Source organism: Leucoraja erinacea, chromosome 18, assembly GCF_028641065.1.
Source record: "Leucoraja erinacea ecotype New England chromosome 18, Leri_hhj_1, whole genome shotgun sequence".
Taxonomy (NCBI): domain Eukaryota; kingdom Metazoa; phylum Chordata; class Chondrichthyes; order Rajiformes; family Rajidae; genus Leucoraja; species Leucoraja erinaceus.
This window is the reverse complement of record NC_073394.1, coordinates 19,642,869-19,667,868: the sequence shown is the minus strand read 5'-3', so window position 1 is coordinate 19,667,868 and position 25,000 is coordinate 19,642,869. Positions and strand designations below refer to the sequence as shown.

Below are 25,000 nucleotides of genomic sequence, written 5' to 3'. Positions count from 1 at the left end.
GGTATAAACCAGCATCTGCAGTTCCTTCCTATGGCGGTATCCTTCGTCAGGGTTGTGAAACGTGTACAAACACCAGCCCAAAGGATTTTCTGTTGATGTTGACTGTTCGCGTCATCCTCCAGCACCTGCGCAGGCGAGCGCAGTGGACTACATTTCCCTGGCGACCACTCGGGGCCTCGGCGGATGTGGGCTGTTGCTGGCGGAAGCGGAAGGCGCCGAGTGAATGGGTGGGTGGGTTGGTCGGGCGGCTGGTGACGGGCCGCCTCGCGCCCATGTATCCGGCCTCGGCGCGCGACACTCTTCCTTTGGCGCCGGCGGCTGTTGAAACGCAGTTTCCATGTGCGCATCGCATCGGTGGGCCGCTAGCTGAGAGGCCGACTCCACACAGGCAGCAGGGCCACGGGTTTACATATTGTCGTCAATAAAAAAAGGAGAGGCGACGCGACATTTAAAACGCAAATAAACATCGATTTTCCTCAAGAGCGCGACAGAGAAACTTCCCATGGATCCGAATAACATTATCGAGGCCCTGAGAGGGACCATGGACCCTGCGCTCAGGGAGGCCGCCGAGCGTCAGCTTAACGAGGTAACGAAACAATTGAAGGCCAGGCCCCGGCGACTGGCAGGTGACCGTGTGCGCTCAGGATGAAATCAAGGCCTGGGACCGACCGAACAGGCCTCGGCAACAGTGCCAGCGCTGCGTGAGCCGCGGCAGACCTTTTGCAAGATGTTGCGCCCGTGTAACCCCTCATGTGTTTGGAATCGACGATATTGTTAGTGGTAATACGTGGAATCAAAGTTAAACTTGTCGTTTAGGGATTTGTTCTCAGTCCAGGCTATCAATGTCGCGTTTTCTTGTTCACGTATCCAGGGATTATGAGCTTTAATGCGGACACAACATTCGTTCCTGAGTTTCGGCAATACAACTGTCCTACTTGCCTGTTAAGCAAAATCATAGTTTTTAACGAATGTTTTCACCACGTGTACATTTCTTTTCTCTCTCGTTTATTGTCATTTCGCACAACTCCTTCCGTCAATGGAACTTTTCCCCGTCTCTCTGTCAACACTTAAATGAGTAAAGAATAACGCTGATAACGTGTTTTCCATTGTTCAACAATATAGGCCGGGGTGATAGTAATTGGGGTAAAATAAGGAAGTGTTAGTTGTCACCGAGCCTTCACTTACAAGTTTGGGTATTACATTTTTGCAAGTTACCTTTAAAAAAAAAAATACATCTTGATCTCAACCAAATTCAGTTTCATTCTCATGAGAGGTGACATTTCAGAACTGCTGATTCACAGAGCAGGTGTTGGGGCAGATGTAACTTGTGTTTTTTCGTTATCTCGTAAGTTCTAATGGACACTTATTGGGACTCATTGAAATGATGTGGCTTGTCCTTGCGTTTTTTCACACAGAATTCTTCCTCTTTTATTTGGGGATAAAACTCATGGATGCTATTGACTTTATAATAAAATTAACACACCCCATCTCCAAGCAGAGAGGCGAATGATGTTGACTTTTGACCATGAGGATACTTCCTAAATTTGAATGGGCCATTGAGGATGGGAAACAAGACCGTGATCCCATATAGAAGATAAACCAATTAGAAATAAAAACAGGAAATACGGGCCATAAATGGGTCTGGGCAAGAGAAGGAATTAATATATGAATTGATGACTAAAGACATTATTGTACACTTATCCTCTTATTTTTAATCACTTATTATTCCAAGTTCTCAAATTCATTTTTATCGTGAATCAGTGTTTGATGTAACAAACTTTTGGAGAATTTTATGGTGCATTGTGTAAAAAAAACAATGAATAATGTGCTGATCATAAACCACCGGTTCATATCTTGCTAAGAACAGAACTAGCCAACAGAATGTAAATTGACTGTAGCTTTTCAGTGAAGGTCATGTTCTAATTTTTAATCAATTATGATAACAGTAAAATTCAATACATTATGTATTTTGGACATGCATTGTATTTTTGAGAATGAAAGGGCTGCCTATTTAATAGTTCTCTTGTGTTTTAATAGAAATTGATAAGTGTTGGGTCAACCTGATGAGAAATACATTTTCATGAAAAAGGATTATATTTCAGAACATTATTGGTGCAAACATGTGTTTAGTAATTTTAAACTTAAGCTACATGCTCATTTTTAAATCTGTTAATTCCTATTATTTTCTCTGTTAGACAAGAGGTTTTTGTTTTGCCTTGTCATTTGCCTTTATCAATCACCTAAATCTTTTAATGCATATCTGCTTATTCAGTTTTGCTGGTGAAAAACCTATGTCGTAAATGTGTTTAGTATCTGCACGGGTAGTTGATCTGTTTCTAACATTTTCTACTTCAAGTTCATAAGTGATAGGAGCATAATTAGGCCATTCAGCCCATCAAGTCTACTCTACCATTCGATCGTGGCTGATCGAAATGGCATGTTGGCCTTCATAACAAGAGGAGTTGAGTATCGGACCAAAGATGTCCTTCTGCAGTTGTACAGGGCCATAGTGAGACCACACCTGGAGTATTGTGTGCAGTTTTGGTCTCCAAATTTGTGGAAGGATATTCTTGCAGTGTAGGTTCACAAGGTTAATTCCCGGGATCGCAGGACTGTCATATGCTGAGAGAAAGGAGCGGCTGGGCTTGTATGCGCTGGAATGTAGAAGGATGAGAGGGACGCTTATTGAAACATCAGGGCTCGAAATTAATGGTTGCCCGGGTGCCAATGGCGACCTCAAGTGCCGCCGGGCAACCTAAAAGCCGTGCCTGCTTGGCAAGCACCCGGGACACCTATTGTTCAACTCTGAGCGGGCCCCCCTCTCTATCTCTCACTCTCTCTGTCACTCTCCGTGTCCCGGCCGCCGGTTCTCCGCTCTCCGCCCGTTCGTCATCAGCTGGCATGGCCAGCTGCCTTGCACATGCACCCTGCCACGGCATGCACATCCTCCTCCTGCACATGAGCACTGCCACGGTAACTGGTCGGCGTTGGGCACTTTCTCCCTCCCTTTGCATTGTGGGAGATCTGGCTGCCATTGCTGTCCGTTCGTTGCTCGCCGCAACGTTCTGTATTATGTTTACATATTCTGTTGTGCTGCAGCAAGCAAGAATTTCATTGTCCTATCTGGGACACATGACAATAAAACTCTCTTGACTCTTGACCTGGGCTTAAGCAAAAAAGGGTTCTTGGGAAATAAGAACTACCTTAAATTTAGTTGCGTCTGGTTGGGTAACCATGGTACGGTGATGACTATTCCATTCTTTAAGTGTGCGGGGGAACTCCATGGAACAGCCAGCATCTCTGGATAGAAGAAATTGTGTGACGTTTTGGGTAGAGACCCTTCTTTAGGTTTCGTCTGGTTTTAGTGTTTTTAGTTTAATTTAAAGATACAGCATGGAAACAGGCGAGTCCACGCCGACCACTGATCATCCATACACTAGTTCTATCCTACACATTAGCGATATAGGCCAAGAGTGTTTTATTCCCTCACGTCCCAGTTAGAACAATGAAATCCCTACTTGCAGCAGTACAACAGAATATGTAAACATAGTACTCTGTAAACAATGTTATAAATGAGGAAATAAAACCGTGTATATTTTTATATGTAGAGGTAGAGATAGAGATATATATTATATATATCTAATTTATATCTTGTATATATAAAAACCTTGATCCTCTCGCCTGTCAATCACTGCGATGAGGGTAACGCCCCTTCCGGGTGAGGGCTGGGGGGGCAGGACTATAAAACCCTGGATGTCTGGACGTGACTCAGTCACTCTGCAAGATCGCGAGGGAGAGTCCACGACTCTCATTCTAAGCTGTGAATCAACTGACCTGTGAGTCTGCAATGTACTTGCAATAAATGATTTGTTAGCCCTTCATGACAATGCCATGAGTGTTTTGGCCTGCTGCCCTACCTGTGCTTGAAACTGCAATGGTTTATTACGTCCGACTGTGTTTGGAAGGAATAAATGCTTTATTAGGTCCACTTAGTGGACAGGTCACGCTGATTGCCTAATTTCCTGTGAGTGCAGAGGTCGCGCTGATTGCGTAATTTCTGGTAAGTGCCGAGGTCATGCTGATTGCGGAAGTGCAGCTGAGGGGGGGGGGGGGGGGGGGGGGGGGGAGAGAGAGAGAGAGAGAGGGGGGGGGGGAGAGGCGGGGAGGGGGGGGGGGGAGGGAGGGGAGGGGGGGGGGGGGAGAGAGAAGAGCGAGAGAGGCGCAGACAGTGGGCTGAGGGAGAGCTGGGAAGGAGAGGAGAAAGCAGGAACTACCTGAAATTGGAGAAGTCAATGTTCATACTGCTGGGGTGTAAGCTGCTCAAGTGAAATATGAGGTGCTGCTCCTCCAATTTACTGCGGGCCTCACTCTGGCCATGGAGGAGGCAGAGGACAGAAAGGTCAGATTCGGAATGGGAGGGGGAGTTGAAGTGCTGAACCATCGGGAAATCAGGTTGGTTATTGCAAACCGAGCGGAGGTGTTGGGCGAAGCGATCGCCAAGCCTACGCTCGGTCTCACCGATGTAGTGCAGCTGACACCTAGAGCAGCGGATGCAATAGATGAGTTTGGAGGAGGTGCACGTGAACCTCTGTTGCACCTGGAAAGACTGCTTGGGTTCTTCGAATGTAGTCAAGGGGGTAGGTAAAGCAACAATTGTAGCATTTCCTGCGGTTGCAAGGGAAAGTGCCAGGAGAGTGGATGGTTTGGGTGGAACGGGACGAATTGACCAGGGAGTTACGGAGGGAGCGGTCTCTTCGGAAAGCCGACTGGGGAGGAGATGGGAAGATGTGGCCTATGGTGGGATCCCGTTGGTAGACAAAGCTGGAGAAAATCAGGTGAGGCAGCATCTATGGAGCGAAAGAATAGGCGACGTTTCGGGTCAAGACCCTTCAGACCGATGTGAGGGTGGGCGGGAAAAAGAAAGGAAGAGGCAGAGACAGTAGGCTGTGGGAGAGCTGGGAATGGGAGGGGAAGGAGGGAGAAAGCGAGGATTACCTGAAATTGGGGAAGCCAATGTTCATACTACTGGGATGTAAACTACCCAAACAAAATATGAGGTGCTGTTCCTCCAATTTGCGGTGGGCCTCACTCTGGCCATGGAGGAGGCCCAGGACGGAAAGGTCAGATTCGGCATGGGAGCGGGAGTTGAAATGCTGAGCCACCTGGAAATCAGGTTGATTATTGTGAACTGAGTGGAGGTGTTGTGCCAAGCGATCGCCAAGCCTGACCTTGGTCTCACCGAGGTTGATCACATGCTGAATAATCCAACCACATTTTTGTTTGGAAGTGGAAACAAATAATATAAATTGTATTCATTGCAACATGTAAAAAGAGTTGAGATACTGTATTATAATTTTGCTGCATGTCATTGGGGTATATATCATGTCTTGATTGGTGAATATGTTTAGTTTGTGACTTTATTTGAAGCAGAAATAAAATGTGAATGCTTCATTGAGCATAATTCCGACTGGTAACTATGCACTTCATCATATGCCTCGGCGGTGCAGGCTCGAAGGGCCGAATGGCCTACTCCTGCACCTAATTTCTATGTTTCATCCTAACACATTATTGCAGGCTGTCTTAAATGACCAACTAAACTGTCATTCGGCAACCTAAAAAGCTGCCTAGGTTGCCCGGCTGGAAACGGAGGAAAAAAGTTAAGTGAGGGCGCTGAAAATATTAGATTATTAAGGGCTTGGACACGTTAGAGGCAGGAAACATGTTCCCGATGTTGGGGAAGTCCAGAACCAGTGGTCACAGTTTAAGAATGAGGGGTAAGCCATTTAGAACGGAGATGAGGAAACACTTTTTCACACAGAGTTGAGTCTGTGGAATTCTCTGCCTCAGAGGGCGTGGAGACCGGTTCTCTGGATACTTTCAAGAGAGAGCCAGATAGGGTTCTTAAAGATAGCGGAGTCAGGGGATGTGGGGAGAAGGCAGGAACAGGGTACTGGTTGTGGAAGATCAGCCATAATCACATTGAATGGCGGTGCTGGCTCGAAAGGCCGAATGGTCTACTCGTGCACCTATTGTCTATTATCTATCTTTCCCTCTCAACCCCATTCTCCTGCATTTTCCCCATAACCCCTGCCACCCGTACTAATCAAGAATCTATCTGCATTATGAATCTGTGGAAATCATTGCTGCAGTATGATGGCCTCCACAGCATACTGCAGCAATGAATTCCACAGATTCGCCACCCTCTTGACTATAGAGGTTCCTCCTGATCTCCTTGCTAAACAATGCAATACAATACAATACGGGGTTATTCGTCACATTGCACATAAAGTGCAAGTGAAATGAATATGTCAGCAGCGATACAATGAGAAAGAACACATAATACACAATAAAAAATTACACAAACATCCACCACAGCATTCATCACTGTGGTGGAAGGCACAAAAATTGGCCAGTCCTCCTCCATTCCCCCCGTGGTCGGGACCAGAGTCCAGAGCCAGTCCATAGTCGGCTCTTCCCCACCGGAGACCGTGGCTTCAGGCTGGTGTAGGCCGCAGGCCGGCGGTCGAAGATTTAAAGTCCCCGCCGCGGCCAGAAGCACCACAGACTGCAGGGCCGGCGGTCGAAACTCCCCTCCAGGTGTGATGGTAAGTCCATGCCGGGCCCGTGGTAGAAGTTGGCCGCGGGCCGGCATTCGGAGCTTCTTCTTCCCCCTGGGTCCCCCACGAGGGATCCCGGGCTGCAGACACCACGCCAGCTTGAGCTCTGCTGACCGCGGTTTCAGGCTGACGGTTGCCACTGGCCAGTGAAACGGAGCGCTCCCCTCCACGCCGAGAGTCCACGCTGTGCCCGCCGCTGAAGCCCCGGGCGCGTCTCCGGGAAAGGCCGCCCGATCCTCGTTGTTAGGCCACAGGGGGAGGCGACCTGGAAAAAGTCGCCTCTCCGTGGAGGATGCGACCAAATCGGTTTCCCCTTCACCCCCCCCACACAAGACACACAAAGAAACATTAAAAACGTACTTTAAAACATACTAAAAAAACAAAAAAAGTAGGAAAAAAACAGACACGCTGATGACAGGGTGCCGGCTTGCAGCGCCCCCACCGAGTCAAGTCTATTGATATAAATATAAAGGTACATCCTTTAATATTGAGGCTATGACTTCTGGTCCTAGACTCCCACTGGAGGCAACCATCTCTTTGCATCCACTCTATCCAGAACTTTCGCAGTTCAGTAAGTTTCAATGAGGTCCCTCCTCATCCTACTAAACTCCAGCGAGTAGAGGCCCAGTGCCGTCGAACGTTTGTCATGCGTTAACGCACTCATGCATGTGATCATTCTCGTAAACCTATGACCCTTCTCGAGCGCCTGCACATTCTTCCTCGGATATGGGCCCCCAATTGCTCACAAAACTCCAAAAGCGGTTTGACCAGCACCTTTTAAAAAATATTTTTTTTTAAAAATATGCTGCTTTTGGAATGGGTTTGTGATGAGTTAGCATACCTCAAACAATATTATAAATGGAATGACTGCTGATGAGGTTGTTCCTTCCAGTTCAGTATTTCCCGTTGGAAAGTGTACCCGTTTGACAGGATGCAATTTAGTAGTGTTGTCCAAAAATGAATAATTTGGTTACATTCCACTGTCAACCTCCTTAATTGATTAATTCTTACTGAATATTTAACACATCTGATTGTTGTAATCATACTTGAACGGTAATTTTAGAAGTAAATTGGAAATATGGCAAATGATATTCCTGAGTATTTGGTTTTAATATTTCATACAAGAAACCATCAATCTAGGAGAAATAAGAACCTTGAAGTAACATTGATTGTTTCACATTTTCAACAATTGTATCTATGTTCACTTCCAGATTCATTTTAGTTAAAATTGGAGTGAAGGAAAGTGTCTGGTGTAACATGTCTTGAAGTGAGTTCAAGGACTATTCAGCTAATTTTGGGAACTAAACTAGCATTATAAAATTTGGTACAACATTTAGCTGAAGGTAAAAATGTGAGGAATTGAGGAGGAGGAGAGAAATATTTTACTGGTATTGTAGAAGTTGCTCAACTAAAATTAGGGGTATAATGCATTGAGGTTGTAATATATTGTCAGGATGAGTATAAAGGGCTTGGCAACACCTCCAGTTTTCCTGGAAAAATGGTGGGAATGGTATTTGCTGACGTCTTGTTTGTTTCACCACTGAATCCTCTATTTTTTAAATATACTAATTTTGATCTATATTTTTGGAATTAGTCATATCATTTGACTATTTTTAATAGATTATATTCTTGGATATTACAGGCAAACAAAGCTGTTACCTTTGTATCAACGCTGCTTCAAATCACAATGTCGGATCAACTGGATTTGCCTGTAAGGCAAGCAGGTATGTGTTTAACTTTCCAGTAATACAATACAGGAAAAGCCTGAAGATCTAAATTAGATATTCCATTTTTTCTATTGTCTACCTGTTGCATCAGTTTGTGGTCAAAAGCAAGATAATCTGGAACTATAAAATGCTGGGTACAATATTTGAGAAATTAACCAATTGTCTGGGAGAATTATTTCACTTTGCCATCTCCTTAAATCGCCCCTGTCCAAATTTTCATAATTTGGAGCATTTTGTTTGGTAAAGGATGTTTTCATGTTTGTGTGGGTAAACCCCATTCTGTGCGTACAACAATTAAATACTTTAGTGCAGTATAGGACTGGACACTTAAAAAATAATTTGTTCTTTATCCCTCATTGCATGAATAACAAATAGATTGCCTTTATAAATTGGACTGCTTAAGTTATAACATTGTGATGCAGCAGATTGTGTTGCAACCAACATAGGTCAAGGGATACGAGTTGGGTGCTTGCATGTTATCAATACAGATCTTGCATAGTCTCACCATGACCACATGGGGTTCTTCCAGTTGGTCTTGTTTTCTCCCATATCCAAAATATGTGCTGGTAGGTTAATTGGTTACTATAACCAGGTATATCTTTTTTCTTTAATATTAGGGCTTGTATTTTTTCCAATTAACTGATGTAAATGTCGCGTTAATGTGCCTGTGAATTTGCAGCAAGTAAGAATTTCATTGTTCCTGGTGCATATGACAATTAGATACTCGTGTCTTGAGTTTTAATAATTAATAAATGTCAAACATTAATAAATACTAAAAACAGCTGAACTGAACCAGAGGTAAAAACAATGTAAAATCAATCCCACTTATTATTGACAGATAAAGATTAAAATGAGATGGGGGCAAAGACATATTAATTCAACACCCATTTTACTTACTGACATAGTCCATTGCAGCACTGACATCAAACAAATTCAGTTCCCAATCCTAATAATCTTAATAATCTGAGCATTCACATGGGTAGTTTACAACCTAACCGTATGAACATTGAATTCTCCAATTGTCGGTAATTAACCTGGAAAATGAAGCATTCAATGGTTATGGCTGTGACCTTGCTATTGCCTAATTCAATGTACTAATGTGGATTGAGAATTAGTTGCTGGACTGAAAGCAGGTGTTTTTAAAATTTGTTTTTATTTATTTTTTTAAAACAGATTGTCATGCTTTGGGACCATTAGAATTGGTGCTCAAGCACCAGCTATTCATAATCTAACAAATGGATGTGAACATGGAGAGGTGGAAAATGATATTATTCACTTTGAATAAAAAAAGCTAAATTTTGAGATATTGGGTAATGTTGATGTTCAAATGGGCCGAGATGTGCATGTGCACAAAATTACTGCAGACTATTATACAGATGTTATAAGTGATCAGCAGGGTAAATAGTATTTTAGCCTTTGATGTGAGAGTGTTTGATTGTAGAAGTACGGAACTCTCATTGTATCAAGGCCTTTGAGTGCATCAAAAGTGTGACGTTTTTGCCTTGCACAAGAAAGGATTATTGCTGTAGGAGTGCATCGATTAATGAATGGTTCTGCATCTGTAGTTAGAACGATTTGTAATTAAAGACATTTGGAATAAGTCAAAAGTTTTACTTTCACAGCTGTCCACGGGCTATTAGAAGTATCTGCATTTAACAAAAAAAACGTTCAAATAAAAACTGGGAGTGTAACGAAAGTGGGTAATTAATTAAAATAAGCCATAGGAAAGCACATACCACCAGATTCGAGAACAACTTCTCTGCTGTTATCACTCTTGAATGGATCTCTCATAAGCTAAGGGTGTTGTCCCGATCTTCTGACTGGTGTGGCCCTTGCACTTTTTTCTCTACATTTTCTGTGCAGAATTACCTGTTGAAATCAGGTATGGTATCGTTGTAATCATGTATGAATGATTTAACCGTATAACACAATATGTCTGTTCATATCACAATAATATACCAATAACGTTTGCAGGTGTGGAGAAGATGACATGGTTAAATAGCTTAAGGAAGTGGTTTCAAATGGCAGGGTATACAAAATCTATAATATAGACTTCAATACATAGATCCACTGAAGTCAATTCAGTTTCATTGTTTCAGTAAGAGGAAGGTTAGATCTACTCCTTTTTGGGGTTCAGATGTGATACTCATTTCCTTGCATTCTATCTTGTAGTGTTTATGATCAGTGCCCCAAAAGTTGAAGTGTACGTGAGGTGATTGCGGAAGAAAATTAACTCGGTTCATGTCTTCCCCAAGGCGCTGTATTGCTTAAAAAACATTCTGAACTAGTAAATAAGATGAATTTTGACAGAACTGAAAGGAGCTTTGTGCAGTAAGATTTATTTATTGAACATCAATTTATAGTCTTTTTTAAAATATAGCATAACACAATGTCAGAAGTTCTCGGGCTTTCCTGCTTTAAGTCTGTTTTTAGGTTGAGAGAATTTTTGCATGCTTTCTTACATTTGATTGTACACAGGGTACGGCATGGCGGTGCCGGAGATCTGTATTGATCCTGATTATGGGTGCTGTCTGTACAGAGTTTGTATGTTTTCTCTGTGACCTGCATGGGTTTTCTCCGGATGCTCCTGTTTCCTCCATATTCCAAAGGCACACAGATTTGTACGCTAATTGATTGGTTAAATTGTCCCTAGTGTGTGCAGAATGGTGTTGGTGGGCGGGCATCACTGATCGGCATGAACTTAGTGGGCCGCAAAGCCAGTTTCCACTCTGTATTTCTAAACTAAATTAAACTGTATTCCAACATTTCTGACCTGAAAAGTTGCCTATATATCTTCTCCAGAAATGCTGCTTGATCCGCTGAGTTACTCCTGCTCTGTCCTTTCTGTGTATGCCCTCCATTGGCTGGAAGAAGTGGATAAAGCAGACAACCATGTCAATGCATGCTAATGTGCCTATAAAACAAACATGTAAATAATGTTGTGAAGCATACGATTTTATTGTCTGCTCTGAAGTCTCCTCTTTACAAATAGATGGGACTGCCAGTAAGTTTTCTCGGTGTCCGTGGTTGCAAAGGGGCCAATTTGGGATTCAATTTAAGATTCCTGTGCATCAAACAGGGGAGATGGTCAGAACCTTTTTTTCAGGGTGGAAATGTCTAAGACTAGAGAGCATATCTTTAAAGTAAGAGGGACAAAGTTTAAGAGATGTGCCGGGGATTTTTCTTTTGAGTGCTGGATGCCTGGAATGTGCCACCAGGGGTGGTGATGGTAGCAAATGTGATGGTGTTGTTCTGGAGCTTTTTGATGGTCGCGAATGTGCAGGTAATTAAGGGATATGGATCACATGCAGGCAGGAAGCATTAGTTCAAGTTGGCATCAAGATCAGCACTGATATAGTCATAGTGATACAGCAGGCAAATAGGTCCTAATATGCCCCAAGTTCCAATTTACCTGCAATTGGTCCATATTCCTCTGAATGTTTCCTACTCAAATACCTGTCCGAATGACTTTTAAATGCTGTTACAATATTGGCCTCAACTACCTTTGCTGGGAACTTGTTCCATATACCCACCACCCACTGAGCGAAAAAGTTGTGTATCACAGTACTTGTATCAGTAAAAGTTGTGTATCACGGAACACAGTACTTCAAGTGTAGTCTCACCAAAGTTTTGTACGGTTATAAGATCCCAACATCTGTACCCAATACCCTAAGTGATGAAGGCCTATGTACCAAAAGGCGCCTTTACGCCCCTATGATGCCCCGTTTAGGGAATATTATTCGTACAGCATAGAAATTGGCCTTTCGGCCCAACATACCCACACTGACCAACAGGCCCAGCTACACGAGTCCCACCTTGCCCATATCCTCTGAAGAAGGGTTTCTGAAGAAGGGTTTTGACCCGAAACGTTGCCTATTTCCTTTGCTCCATATATGCTGCCTCACCGTTGAGTTTCTCCAGCATTTTTGTCTACCTTTCCATGTACCTTTGCTGAACTGTGGCCTGTGCTCCATGGCCTACTCCTGTGCTGTACTGCGTAAAGGTCAACATATTGGGTCAGTGTTCTTTTATCGAAACAATAATCATTATAGTTCCGTCAAACCTTTTTTTTTCTTTCTCTTCCCCATTTTTGAATGTGAATGCTTTTATTTCGAAACTTGTTAATCACTATCTGATTCATACGACCCCAGCACATAATCATCAATTTTGATGGTTGTGATCATCATTGTTGTCATTCAAGATTGTGCTAGTTCCTGCAATAGTGGGCTATTCCAATAGGACCTCAACCACCAAGAGAGAGAGCATCAGGCATGTAGGCACAAAACCACATGCAGGATACCCTTCAAGCCGCACATCATTTTGACCGAAGTATATTGCTTTTGTTAATAGGTTGACCCCTGAACTCCCTCCCCAAGAGCATTCATGCAAGACACCAGACAGCAGACACTTGAATTTTCTGCACATTTCCTCTGGACTCCAGTATTCATCAGGGTGTTTTCTCTAGAAAGACTGCAGTCAACCAAAGGCAAATGGGGCTAATGCAGATGGGCATCTTGATTGGCATGGACAATTGAGCTGTGGACCTGTTTCTGTGATGCATGACTGCGCTGCTTCAAAAAGATGCCTCATCAGCAATGTTCACGCCCTGAGAAATAAATGAAATGCTGAAAAATGATTGATTTGAAGTTGATTTTAAAAAAAAAATTATTATAGGATCTCTAACTGTTGCACAGTACTTTGAATAAGCAAATTAGTTTTTACATAAGGATTTGCAGTTTATTTCAATTTCTTAAAAGTTGTGTTTTTAATAAAACAGGTGACAGAATACGTTGAAAAATACGAGATTGCATCGGCTGGGCATGTTTTCCCTGGATCAAAGGGTACTACATAAGACTGGCTTAGATAGGGTAAAAGATGAGGATCTCTTTTCTCGTGGTGGGGGCATCAAAATAAGGTGTTGTTTTAAGGTTAGAAAAAGTGGTTTTAAAGGGGATTAGATTTTTTTTGCAGATAATTGTTGCCATCTGCAACTCATTACTAGCAGAGATGAAGCAGATACATTTGCTATGTTTAAAAGGCCTGCAGACATGAACTTAAATAGGCATGGTGTAGTAAGATATAGAGCTAATGTGGGCAAAAGAAGTTTTTGGGACAAAAAGGTTAGCATGGATGTGGTGGGCTGAAGAGTCTTTTTCTGCACTATAGACTATATAGAATGAGGATCTTTTCATTATTACTTGTTAGCAAAGACTGATTTCCTATTTTGATCTTATTGGTCTACCTTGTTAGTAGTTCACTTGTTTGAGGGGACTGGCCCATAATACAGGCAGGTCTCGAAATTAGCGGTTGCCCGGTTGCCAATGGCAACCCACAGTCCCACCGGGCAACCTAAAAGCCATGCCATTTTGCCTGGCTTGGCAAGCACCCGGGACACCTGAGCGGGCCCCCTCTCTATCTTTCTCTCTCTCTATCTTTCTCTTTCTCTCGGGCCCCCTCTCTATCTTTCTCTCTCTCTCCGTCTCCGTCTCCGCCCGCTGTCCGTGTCTCGGGTCTCCGCCTGCTCCTCGTCCGCCAGCATGGCCGGCCGCCTTACACATGCGCACAACCACGGCCAGCACCAAAGATCCCAAAGCGAGGATCTTTGGCCAGCACATCATCGGCCGTGGTTGTGCACATGTGCCGCCCTGCACATGCGCACTGCCACTGCAACTGGTCGTCGTCGGCCACTTTCTCCCTCCCTTTGCATGGTGGGAGATCTGGCCGCCATTGCTGTCCACTCGCCGCGACCGCTGAAAACCAACGCAGAATCACTCGTTCGAACTGGAGTAACTCTTACTTCTTGGTTTCCTGGTCCTCCAAAAATATTCGAAATGGAATTTAAATAGAATTTAAACACCACCACCAAACTCTGCTGAGACTTAAACAAAAAAGGGTTCTTGGGGGAAAAAAAGAGCTACCTTAAATTTAATTGCTTCTGGTTGGGTACCTATAGTAGGGTGAAGACTATTCCATGCTTGAATTGTGCGGCAGAACTGCATGGAGCAGTCAACATCTCTGGATAGAAGAAATTGGGTGACGTTTTGGGTAGAGACCCTTCTTTAGATTTCCTCTGGTTTTAATGTTTTAGTTTAATTTAAAGATACAACGTGGAAACACGCCCTTCGGCGCACCGAGTCCACGCCGACCACCGATTACCCGTACACTAGTTCTAGCCCACACATTAGTGACGTAAGTCAAGAGTGTTTTATTCTCTCATGTTTAATTGAAATCCTTATTTGCAGCAGCACAACAGAATATGTAAACATAGTACTCTGTAAACAATGTTATAAACGAGAAAACAAAACCGTGTATATTTATATATGAATATATAACTATACACACCCACACACAATTTCCCTCCTGGGATTAATAAAGTTCTATCATATCGTGCGTGTAGGAAAGAACTGCAGATTCTGGTTTAAACTGAAAATAGACACAAAAAGCTGGAGTAACTCGACAGGTCAGACAGAATCTTTGGACAAAAGGAAAATATTCTGTTTTGGGTTGGATTTGATAAAGGCTCCTGCACACCTTTGGAATGTGGAAGGAAACAAGAGCACCCGGAGAAAACCCATGCGATCAAAGGGAAAAGAAGCAAACTCCATACTCCATATTCAGGATCAATTCCAGGTCTGGCAATTTTAGGCAGCAACTTAATGGCCAATGTACTGTCCCTTAGTCTTGAACTGAATTAAAACATACATTAGCTGTAAAGGGGGACATAGCATCACTTAGAGATTTAAGACTGAAAATGGATATTTTTATTGTTTATTTTTTTTTAGTAACCAAAGATATCAACGTATAATTTTTTGTGTGTTGGAAAATAAAATATAGAGGCACAGCTGGTGGACTTGCTGCCTCACACGCCAGGGATCTGTGTTCGATCCTGTCCTCGGGCACTGTCTGTGTTGAATTTGCACATTCTCCGTGCAAGCAAGTAGGTTTCCTTCCACATCCCAAATATGCATTGGTTTTCTAGGTTAACGTCTCTGTAAATTTGCCCCTAATGTGTAGGTAGTGGGTGAGGAAAGTGGGATAACCGAACTTGTGTGAATGGGGAGACACAAATCCTGGAGAAACTCAGCGGGTGAGGCAGCATCTATGGAGCGAAGGAAATAGGTGACCTTTTGGGTCGAGACCCTTATACAAACTGATGAGAGGGTGTAGGGGGTGGGAAGAAGAAAGGAAGAGACGGATACAGTGGGCTGAGGGAGAGCTGGGAAGTGCAGGAGAAAGCAGGGACTACCTGAAATTGGAGGTTAATTTTCATACCGCTGGGGTGTAAACTGCCCAAGCAAAATATGAGGTGCTGCTCCTCCAATTTACAGTGGGCCTCACTCTGGCCATGGAGGAGGCCCAGGACAGAAAAGTCGGATTTGGAATGGGAGGGGGAGTTGAAGTGCTGAGCCACCGGGAGATCTGGTTGGTTATTGCAAACCAAGCGGTGGAGATGTTGGGCGAAGCGATCGCCAAGCCTATGCTTGGTCTCACCGATGGAGAGCAGCTATCACCTAGAGCAGCGGATGCAATAGATGAGGTTGGAGGAGGTGCACGTGAACCTTTGCCACACCTGGAAAGACGGCTTGGGTCCTTGAATGGAGTCAAGGGGGGAGGTAAAGCGAGAAGTGTAGCATTTCTTGCGGTTGCAAGGGAAATTGCCAAGAGAGTGGGTGGTTTGGGTGGGAAGGGACGAAATGAACATGGAGTTACGGAAGGAGCGGTCTCTGCGGAAAGCCGACGGGAGGAGATGGGAAGATGTGGCCAGTGGTGGGATCCCGTTGGTAGACAAAGCTGGAGAAAATCAGTGGGTGAGGCAGCATCTATGGAGCGAAGGAATAATCGACGTTTCGGGTCGAGACCCTTCTTCTGGCTGATGTCGGGGGGGGGGGTTGGGAAAAAGAAAGGAAGAGGCGGAGACAGTAGGCTGTGGGAGAGCTGGGAATGGGAGGGGAAGGAGGAAGAAAGCAAGGACTACCTGAAATTGGAGAAGTCAATGTTCATACCACTGGGGTATATATAAACTACCCAAGCGAAATATGAGGTGCTGTTCCTCCAATTTGCGGTGGGCCTCACTCTGGCCATGGAGGACGCCCAGGACAAAAAGGTCGGATTCGGAAAGGGAGGGGGAGTTGAAGTGCTGAGCCACCGGGAGATCAGGTTGGTTATTTCGAACTGAGTGTAGGTGCTGTGCAAAACGATCGCCAAGCCTGCACTTGGTCTCACTGAGGTTGATCATACGCTGAATAATCCAACCAGAATTTTGTTTGGAAGTGGAAAGAAATAATAGAAATTGCATTCATCGCAACGTGTAAAAGGAGATGAGATACTGTATTGTAATTTTGCTGATTGTCATTGTGGTATATATCATGTCTTGATTGGTGAATATGTTTAGTTTTTATTTGAAGCAGAAATTATATGTGAATGCTTCATTGACCATAATTCTGACTGGTAACTGCGCACTTCATCCAAGCACATTCATGCAAGCAGTCTTAAATGACCACCTAAACTGTCATTTGGCAACCTAAAAAGCTGCCTAGGTTGCCTGGCTGGCAACGGGGGGAAAAAAGTTAAGCGAGAGCCCTGACAAGCCACTGGATTTCCTGCAGGAAGAAGCAAAATAATCTGGTTTTAATTGCGCAGCAGCTGTCAAGTAGTTTATTGAAAAAAATCAGGAAGTTGCCTTGCTCCCTGAATTTTCTTTAAAGTGATTTTTTTTTTTGCTAAGAGATCTGGGATTGAAATGTATAGAACAAAACCTTTTTGTGTGATTTCTACAAACTCGAGAGCAAATCCATTCAAATTAAGTTACTTTTAAAATAATGATATCTTAGTGAATAACATCTCAAATACCAAAAGTCACTTTTACTGTTGTAAGCATAATGTAAAATAAAAGCCTTGCTAATTCATCAAATTTCCATCCCTTTTTCCTCTAAATTGTATGGGATTTGACATTGTATTAATTGTTCTGCATGGTATTCCCTGGTTCAGACTCATTAATGATTCTTCTATCTAATTCCCTAAAGTTGGTGCACAGTTGCACTTCCTATCTGTCAAAATATTTCTGATATCACTGATTGCAAATATTTTAAAATGCCGCAATAACCTAAAAATCTTTCCTCGTACCGCAATAAAATGTCTATTTAACAGTGGAAGGCATCATTGTTGTTGAGTTCAAACTGCGGCCTGTGATAGCTGTGGAGATACTTGCTCTGTCCAAATGATTGAATAAATTATTTTTTGTGTGCATCTTAATCATTCCTGAAATCAATCTGGTTTCAGCTGTAGTTTTGTGTCTTAGAATTGCTGGGTTCAAGCTCTGCTCTAAATACTATCATACAATAAAATACGGTATTGGGATAACACTGCGAGTGAGGCAGCATCTCTGAAGACATGGATTGACAAAGTTTCGGGTCAGGACCCTTCAGAAGACTGCCGTATTTCCCGTGAATGAAGGCACTATATTTTACACAAAAATAAGGCACTATTTGCCTGTGCCTTGGATGCCGAAGGTAAGGCTGTTAGCCAAGAAAGATAGATTTGGCTATCCCTCAGTACAGCAACATCAAGAACGATGTTGCTATACTGAGGGCTAGCCAAGTCTATCCCTCATTGCTGGCAGCTGATGGGAAGCGGCTGTAAAAGGACAGCGCCGTTTGGGGGGGTTCCTTTCACAGCATGTGGGAAGTCTGGCCTGGGACAGCACGGGCAGGAGCGTTGAGAAGGAGGGGGTCAGGGATCATGCCAGCAACTCACTCACCCCTGCCGCGGCGCTCCGGTAGCGGAGCCACCGCATTGTGGCTGGGGAGGGAAGCTCGGGTGGCTGCCAGCGGCTGCCAGAACCAGCCGCCACCTCAGTGCCTTCTGCCGGCCCGGGTATGCTGTCCGGTCCCAGCGGCCGTTCCTGTTTTGGCACGACTGATCCTTATGTTTGAATTTCCTAGTTCCTTAGTGCTCCTGTTTTTCCCACCATCTCTCCACCTGCTGTCACCCCCCATCCCCCACCCATTCAGTCATTCAGAATGGAGGAGATCTGGAAGCCTTGGGCAAATTGAATTGTCACTTATTTTTGAGCGTGAGAAATTCTACGTCTCGCCAGCCTTTTTTCAAAATTTAGCAACTCAAAATGGGGGTGCGTCTTCGTTGCCAGGAAATGCGGTAATTGTTCTTCATTAGTCTGAATAAGGGTCCCGATCCAAAATGTCGCCTATGCACATTCTCCAGAGATGCTGCCTGACTTGCTGATTTACTCTTGCATTTATTTTAATAAGTCTGCACTGCAGTTCCTTGTGTCTACTTGACCATATAAGAGGGCTGGTGCTTCTATTCTGCATGAGTTTAGATGGCATGTTAAATTGCTTTCTTGGGTGAATATAAAGGACCAAAGGACCATCATTCCAAGAACAGGGGTGAGTTCCTGGGAGTTCTCTCACTTCTTGGAGCAGTTGATCTGGCTACTGTAGAGATAGCCAGGAATTTGCAGCACATTAACTGGTTTATCAGCCCAACTAGGTGTATACTTTTCTGTTCCATGTTAGCCTCATTGTTCTATTACTTTTTCTTTCACTGAATGATGGTTAATTCATTAGTAATTTTAAGTGTTGTTTAAAAAAGATTAAGTTACTGCTTCTCAAATGCAAATATTTTGCAGAGAGTAATCTCTTCCAGATCATTTATTCTACTTGAATTAGAATACACCCATTATTGGTGGCTGATATGAGATAATTTCAAATATATTAATTCTCTTAGGTGTAATTTACTTGAAAAATACAATAACGCAATTCTGGGCCGAGCGTGAAGCTGCTTCAAGTGATGCTCCAGCATTTACTATACCAGATGAAGATCAGCAGTTCATCCGTGACAACATTATAGAAGCAATAATACAGTCACCAGAGTTGATAAGGTTTGTAATTTTTTTAAATTGTATTAATTTGCAATGGCCATGTCTTTGAAATAAAAATGAACAGCGAATGTCATAATTCCTGGAAAACTCACTATTTAGACAAAATCATTAATTATAATGTTTTTTAAAAGCTTAATTTGGTTGGTTTGAAAGTACAGCATTGCAACAAGCCTTTCAGCCTACTGAGTCCATGCTGACCAGCAATCACCCATTCACACTCATTCTATGTTATTCCACTTTCACATCCCTACATACTACTGTCAATTTATGGAGGTCAATTAACCTGCTAACCTGTATGTGGTGGGATGTTGAAGGAAACTGACCTACCAGAGAAAGCCCACACAGTTGCTGGGCCAATGTGCAGACTCTGCACAGCACCCGAGGATTGAACCCGGGTCTCTTGCGCTGTGAGACAGCAGCTGTACCAGCATAAGCCTAAGCGGGTTGCTTCAAAATACATGAGAAGCACAGGCAATTTATTTTGGGTGTGATGGGATTCAATTTGCTAATGATGCTATCTTAAATCTTGTGACTACTTTAGCCTTCTTCCATTCTACAGTCTGTATTGTTGGATCCTGGTTATGCTTGATGGTCACTTCAAGTATTTATTCTATAGTTGTGTTTTTATGGGATATGTTGAAGTCTTTTATTTGGAGGTGTGAGAGTCGGGCTTTATCCATATTTTCATATTGGTATCCACATCAAAGCTAGCTGCCTGGTCACAAAATTTGCTTCATGGTAGAAAGCACGTGATGGCATGGAAGGTTGCTTCATGGACGAGGCCTGTGACTCGGATTAATGCTGGATCCATTGCTGCTTGTGGTTGTGCTGTTTATATCAATTATTCAGATGAGAATGTAGAAGGTGTGATTTGTAAATTTGCAGATGACACTAAAATAGATTGTATCAGAGACTGAAGATGGTTATCAAATATTACAGAAGGTGCTTGATCAGCTGGGCCAGTGAGATGTACAGGCAATTTATTCACACACAGAGTGGTGAATCTCTGGAACTCTGCCACAGAGGGTAGTTGAGGCCAGTTCATTGGCTATATTTAAGAGGGAGTTAGATGTGGCCCTTGTGGCTAAGGGGATCAGGGGGTATGGAGAGAAGGCAGGTACGGGATACTGAGTTGGATGATCAGCCATGATCATATTGAATGGCGGTGCAGGCTCGAAGGGCCGAATGGCCTACTCCTGCACCTAATTTCTATGTTTCTATGTAGAATGGCTAGATGGCATTTAATGCATATAAGTGTCACATTTTGGGAAATCAAACCAGGGTAAGACCTGGGCCTGAGGAGAGTTGTAGAGAAGAGAGGTCTCGGAGTACAGGTACATAGTTCCCTGAAAGTGGTGACACAGGGAGATAGGATGGTAAAGATGGCTTTTGGTACATTCGTCTTCATCAGTAGGATATTGATGAGTAGTTGGTTCATTATGTTAGTTGTTCAAGACATTGATGCGTCTGGATTTGGAGTATTATTTTGTTTTGGTCAATCTGCTGTGGGAAGGATATCACTAAGCTGCAAGAGTGCAGAGAAGATTTGTGAGGGTGTTGCCAGGACTTGAGGGCCTGAGATTGAGGGAGAGATTCGACAAGCCATGTCAGCCAAGATGTCCCATCTACACATCTCACTTGCCTGCGTTTGGCCCATATCCCGCTAAAACGTTTTCTACCCAGATACCTGTCAAATTTCCTTGAAGTCCAGGAGACTAAGGGGTGGCCAAGAGGCCAGGCACGTGACGTCAGGGTAGGCAAGGTAGGCACTGCCCACCCTGACTAAAATTGTGATATCGTCTCCGTTCTAAATGGCTTACTCCTTATTCTTAAACTGTGGCCCCTGGTTCTGGACTCCCCCAACATCGGGAACCTTTCCTCCTCTAGCGTGTCCAAGCCCTTAACAATCTTATATGTTTCAATGAGACACCCTCTCATCCTTCTAAGCTCCAGAGTGTACAAGCTCAGCTGCTCCATTCTCTCAGTTTATGACAGTCCCGCCATCCCGGAAATTAACCTTGCAAACCTACGCTGCACTCCCTCAATAGCAAGAATGTCCTTCCTCAAATTAGGGGACCAAACCTGCACACAATACTCCAGGTGTGGTCTTACTAGGGCTCTGTACAACTGCAGTAGGACCTATTTGCTCCTATATTCGATTCCTCTTGTTATAAAGACCAATATGCCATTCGCTTTCTTCACTGCCTGCTATACCTGCATGCTTACTTTCATAGACTGATGTACAAGGACCCCCAGATCCCCTTTTCCCAACTTGACACCATTTAGATAGTAATCTGCCTTCCTGTTTTTGCTACCAAAGTGGATAACCTCACATTTATCTGCATTAAACTTCATCTGCCATGCATCTTCCCACTCCCCCAACCTGTCCAAGTCACCCTGCATTCTCATAGCATCCTCCTAACAGTTCACACTGCCACCCAGCTTTGTGTCATCTGCAAATTTGCTAATATTACTTTGAATCCCTTCACCCAAATCATTGGTGTATATTGTAAATAGCTGCGGTCCCAGCACCGAGCCTTGCGATACCCCACTAGTCACTGTCTGCCATTCTGAAAGGGACCCGTTAATCCCTACTCTTTGTTTCCTGTCGTCCTGATGCAGACTATTAGGCCCTGGGGATTTATCAGCCTTCAGTTACATCAGTCTTTCCAATACCATTTCCTGCCTAATGTGGATTTCCTTCAGTTCCTCTGTCACCCCAGATTCTCTGGCCTCCACTATACCAGGAAGATTGTTTGTGTCGTCCTTAGTGAAGACAGATCCAAAGTACCTGTTCAACTTGTCTGCCATTTCCTTGTTCCCCATAATAAATTCACCTTTTTCGGTCTTCAAGGGTCCAACTTTGGTTTTAACTAATTTTTTCCTCATCACATACCTAAAGAGGCTTTTACTATCCTGTTTTATATTCTTGGCTAACTTACCTTCGTACCTTATCTTTTCTCCCCGTATTGTCTTTTTAGTTTTCTTCTGTTGTTCTTTAAACAGTACCCAATCCTCTTGCTTCCCGCTCATCTTTGCTACGTTGTACTTCTTCGTTTTAATTTTTATACTGTCCCTGACGTCCCTTGTCAGCCATGGTCACCCCTTTCTCCCCTTGGAATCTTTCTTCCTCCTAGGAATGAACTGATCCTGCACCTTCTGTATTATTCCAAGAAACGCCTGCCATTTTTGTTCCACTGTCATCCCTGCTAGTGTATATTTCCAGTCAACTTTGGCCAGCTCCTCCTTCATAGCCCCATAGTCCCCTTTATTCAACTGCAACACTGACACCACCAATCTATTCTTCTCCCTCTCCAATTGTAGATTAAACCTGACCATGTTATGGTCACTGCCTCCTAATGGCTCATTAACCTCGAGGTCCTTTATCAAATCCGGTTCATTACATAACAGTGTTGCCTTCTCCCTGGTAGGTTCCAATACAAGATGTTCTAAGAATCCATCACAAAGGCACTTTACAAAGTCCCTTTCTTGAGGTCCAGTACCAACCTGATTTTCCCAGTCTACCTGCATGTTGAAATCTCACATAACAACCACAGCATTACTTTTACTACATGCCAATTTTAACTCTTGATTCAACTTGTGCCCTGTGTCCTGGCTACTGTTTGGGGGCCTGTAGATTAGTCCCATTAGAGTCTTTTTACCCTTACAATTCCTTAGTTCTATCCATACCGACTCCACATCTCCTGTTTCAATGTCGCCCCTTGCAAGGGACTGTATATCATTTCTCACCAACAGGGCAACCCCACCCCATCTGCCCACCTGTCTGTCTTTTTGATATGTATACCCTTGAATATTCAGTTCCCAACCCTGGCCCTCTTGCAGCCATCTCAGTAATTCCCACAACATCATACTTGCCAGTTTCTAACTGAGCCTCAAGCTCGTCCACTTTATTCCTTATACTTCATGCGTTCATATACAGCACTTTGACCTCCGTATTCTCTTCCTTCCTCGAACCGCTCGCAATTGGCCCTGACCTTACTCTGTTGTCCATTCTCGAGCTTTCCTTCCCTTTAATTTGAGAATCGTTTATAATTTTTCCTGCAGCCACTTCCCCTTCAACTCCATCTTTATACTCCCAATTTGTCAATACCCCACATTTTAAACCCACACATGTAGCCCTAGCAAACCTGCCTGCCAGAATGTCAGTCCTCCTCAGTTAAGGTGTAACCCGTCCCTTTTGCACAGGTTATCCCTACCCCAGAAGAGATCCCAGTGGTCTATAAATCTAAATCCTTGCTCCCTGCTCCAGCCCCTCAGCCACACATTCCGATCCCCTATCTCCCTGTTCCTGTCCTCACTAGCACGAGGTACTGGAAGCAATCCAGAGATAACCACCCTAGAAGTCCAGCATTTCAGTCTTCTACCCAACTCTGAAGTCATGTTGGAGAACCTCCTTCCTCTTCTTCCCAATGTCATTTGTGCCTACATGAACAACTACTGCCGGCTGTTCACCTTCTCTCTCGAGGATGTTCGGAATTCGGCGCTGTACTTGTAATACGCAAAAGTGTGTGCAGCTCACATGCCGCCGACGTGGCTTCAAGCCGTCAATTTCAAGGATAGCTGAAGGCAGCTGAAATTCTGCTTTTGCACCGTGGACTGTGTACTGCGCATGCGCATCAGCCTACTGCACAGCGCAAGTTTCTTGGCGGATTTTTCAAACATGGATTGTCATTATCTTAAGAAACAAAGAGAGAAGAATGAAATTTGTGTACAAATAATGTAGTAAGAAGATTTCTTTGAGCTACATGTTTTTTAAATACTGTATTTCCCGACAATGAAGACGCTATTTATTACCCAAAAATAAGGCATGAAAATTTCCATGCATCTTGGAGGCCGAAGGTTAGGTTGTTAGCCAAGAAAGAGACTTCTCACTCTCAAGGCTTTTGAACGTGAGAAATTCTTTGTCTCGCCAGCCTTCTTTCAAAATTTAGCAACCTAAAATGGGGGTGCGTCTTCATTGCCAGGAAATACGGTACTTTATTAAGAGATATGGCTTTTGAAGACTTTATAATAGTTGACTGACAGCTTACAGAGAGGATAACAATCTGCGCATGCGCGGTTTAAGATTTTTTAAAAGTCGACTGATTGCCTACCCTGAGTAATTACTCACGGTACCTGCCTGCAAGAGGCATATACAATTGTGAGGGAAATTGATCTATTACCCAGGGTAGGGTAATCAAGAATGAGATGACATTGGTTTTGGGCGAGAGTAGAAATATGTAATGGGAACCTTTCTGCCCAGAGTGATGGGTATAGGGCGGGGGGCGGGGGGGGGGTTGATTGCTGCAGGTACAAATACAACATTTAAAAGACATTTCAGCAGGTACATGGATGGGAAAGGTTTGGATGGATATGTGCCAAATATGGGCATATGGGACTGATGCTTAGATGGGGCATCTTGGTTGGCATGGATTAGTTGGGCGAAGGCCTGTTTCTGTGCTATGGGACTCTGCATGTAACATTTTTTTATGCAACATCATTGCCCAAGTATCAGAAGTGATTGCATGTCAATTTCCAAAGTAATTCTCTTAAATGGCATCTCATGGTGAATCTGGCAGTCTGTGTTCTTAAGAGACAATGATGTTTGATTTCTGTGAGGCTTGTTCTGGTTGATATTGCATTATAAACGCAAAAAAACAAATAGTGTTTTCCAATTCGTGTTATGGAAATTCTTTATAGCAGAACGACCAGTACAAGAATTTAACACTCCATTGTAACTTCTCTGAGCTAAATAG

At 43.6% G+C, this 25,000-nt stretch overlaps 1 protein-coding gene across 2 annotated transcripts in view; it reads left to right on the top strand.

The window, feature by feature from the left end:
- The first annotated feature begins 242 nt into the window (after positions 1–242).
- ipo7 (importin 7) overlaps positions 243–25,000 on the top strand; it is a 58,012-nt gene continuing 33,254 nt past the window's right edge. Inside the window, exons 1-3 of one of the 2 annotated variants that reach the window (XM_055649471.1) lie at positions 243–586; positions 8,260–8,341; positions 19,091–19,244. In XM_055649471.1, coding sequence (XP_055505446.1) covers positions 503–586; positions 8,260–8,341; positions 19,091–19,244 — 320 coding nt within the window. In that variant the 5' untranslated portion in view covers positions 243–502. The remainder of the gene's footprint in view (positions 587–8,259; positions 8,342–19,090; positions 19,245–25,000) is intronic. The other variant, XM_055649470.1, reaches the window with a different exon arrangement.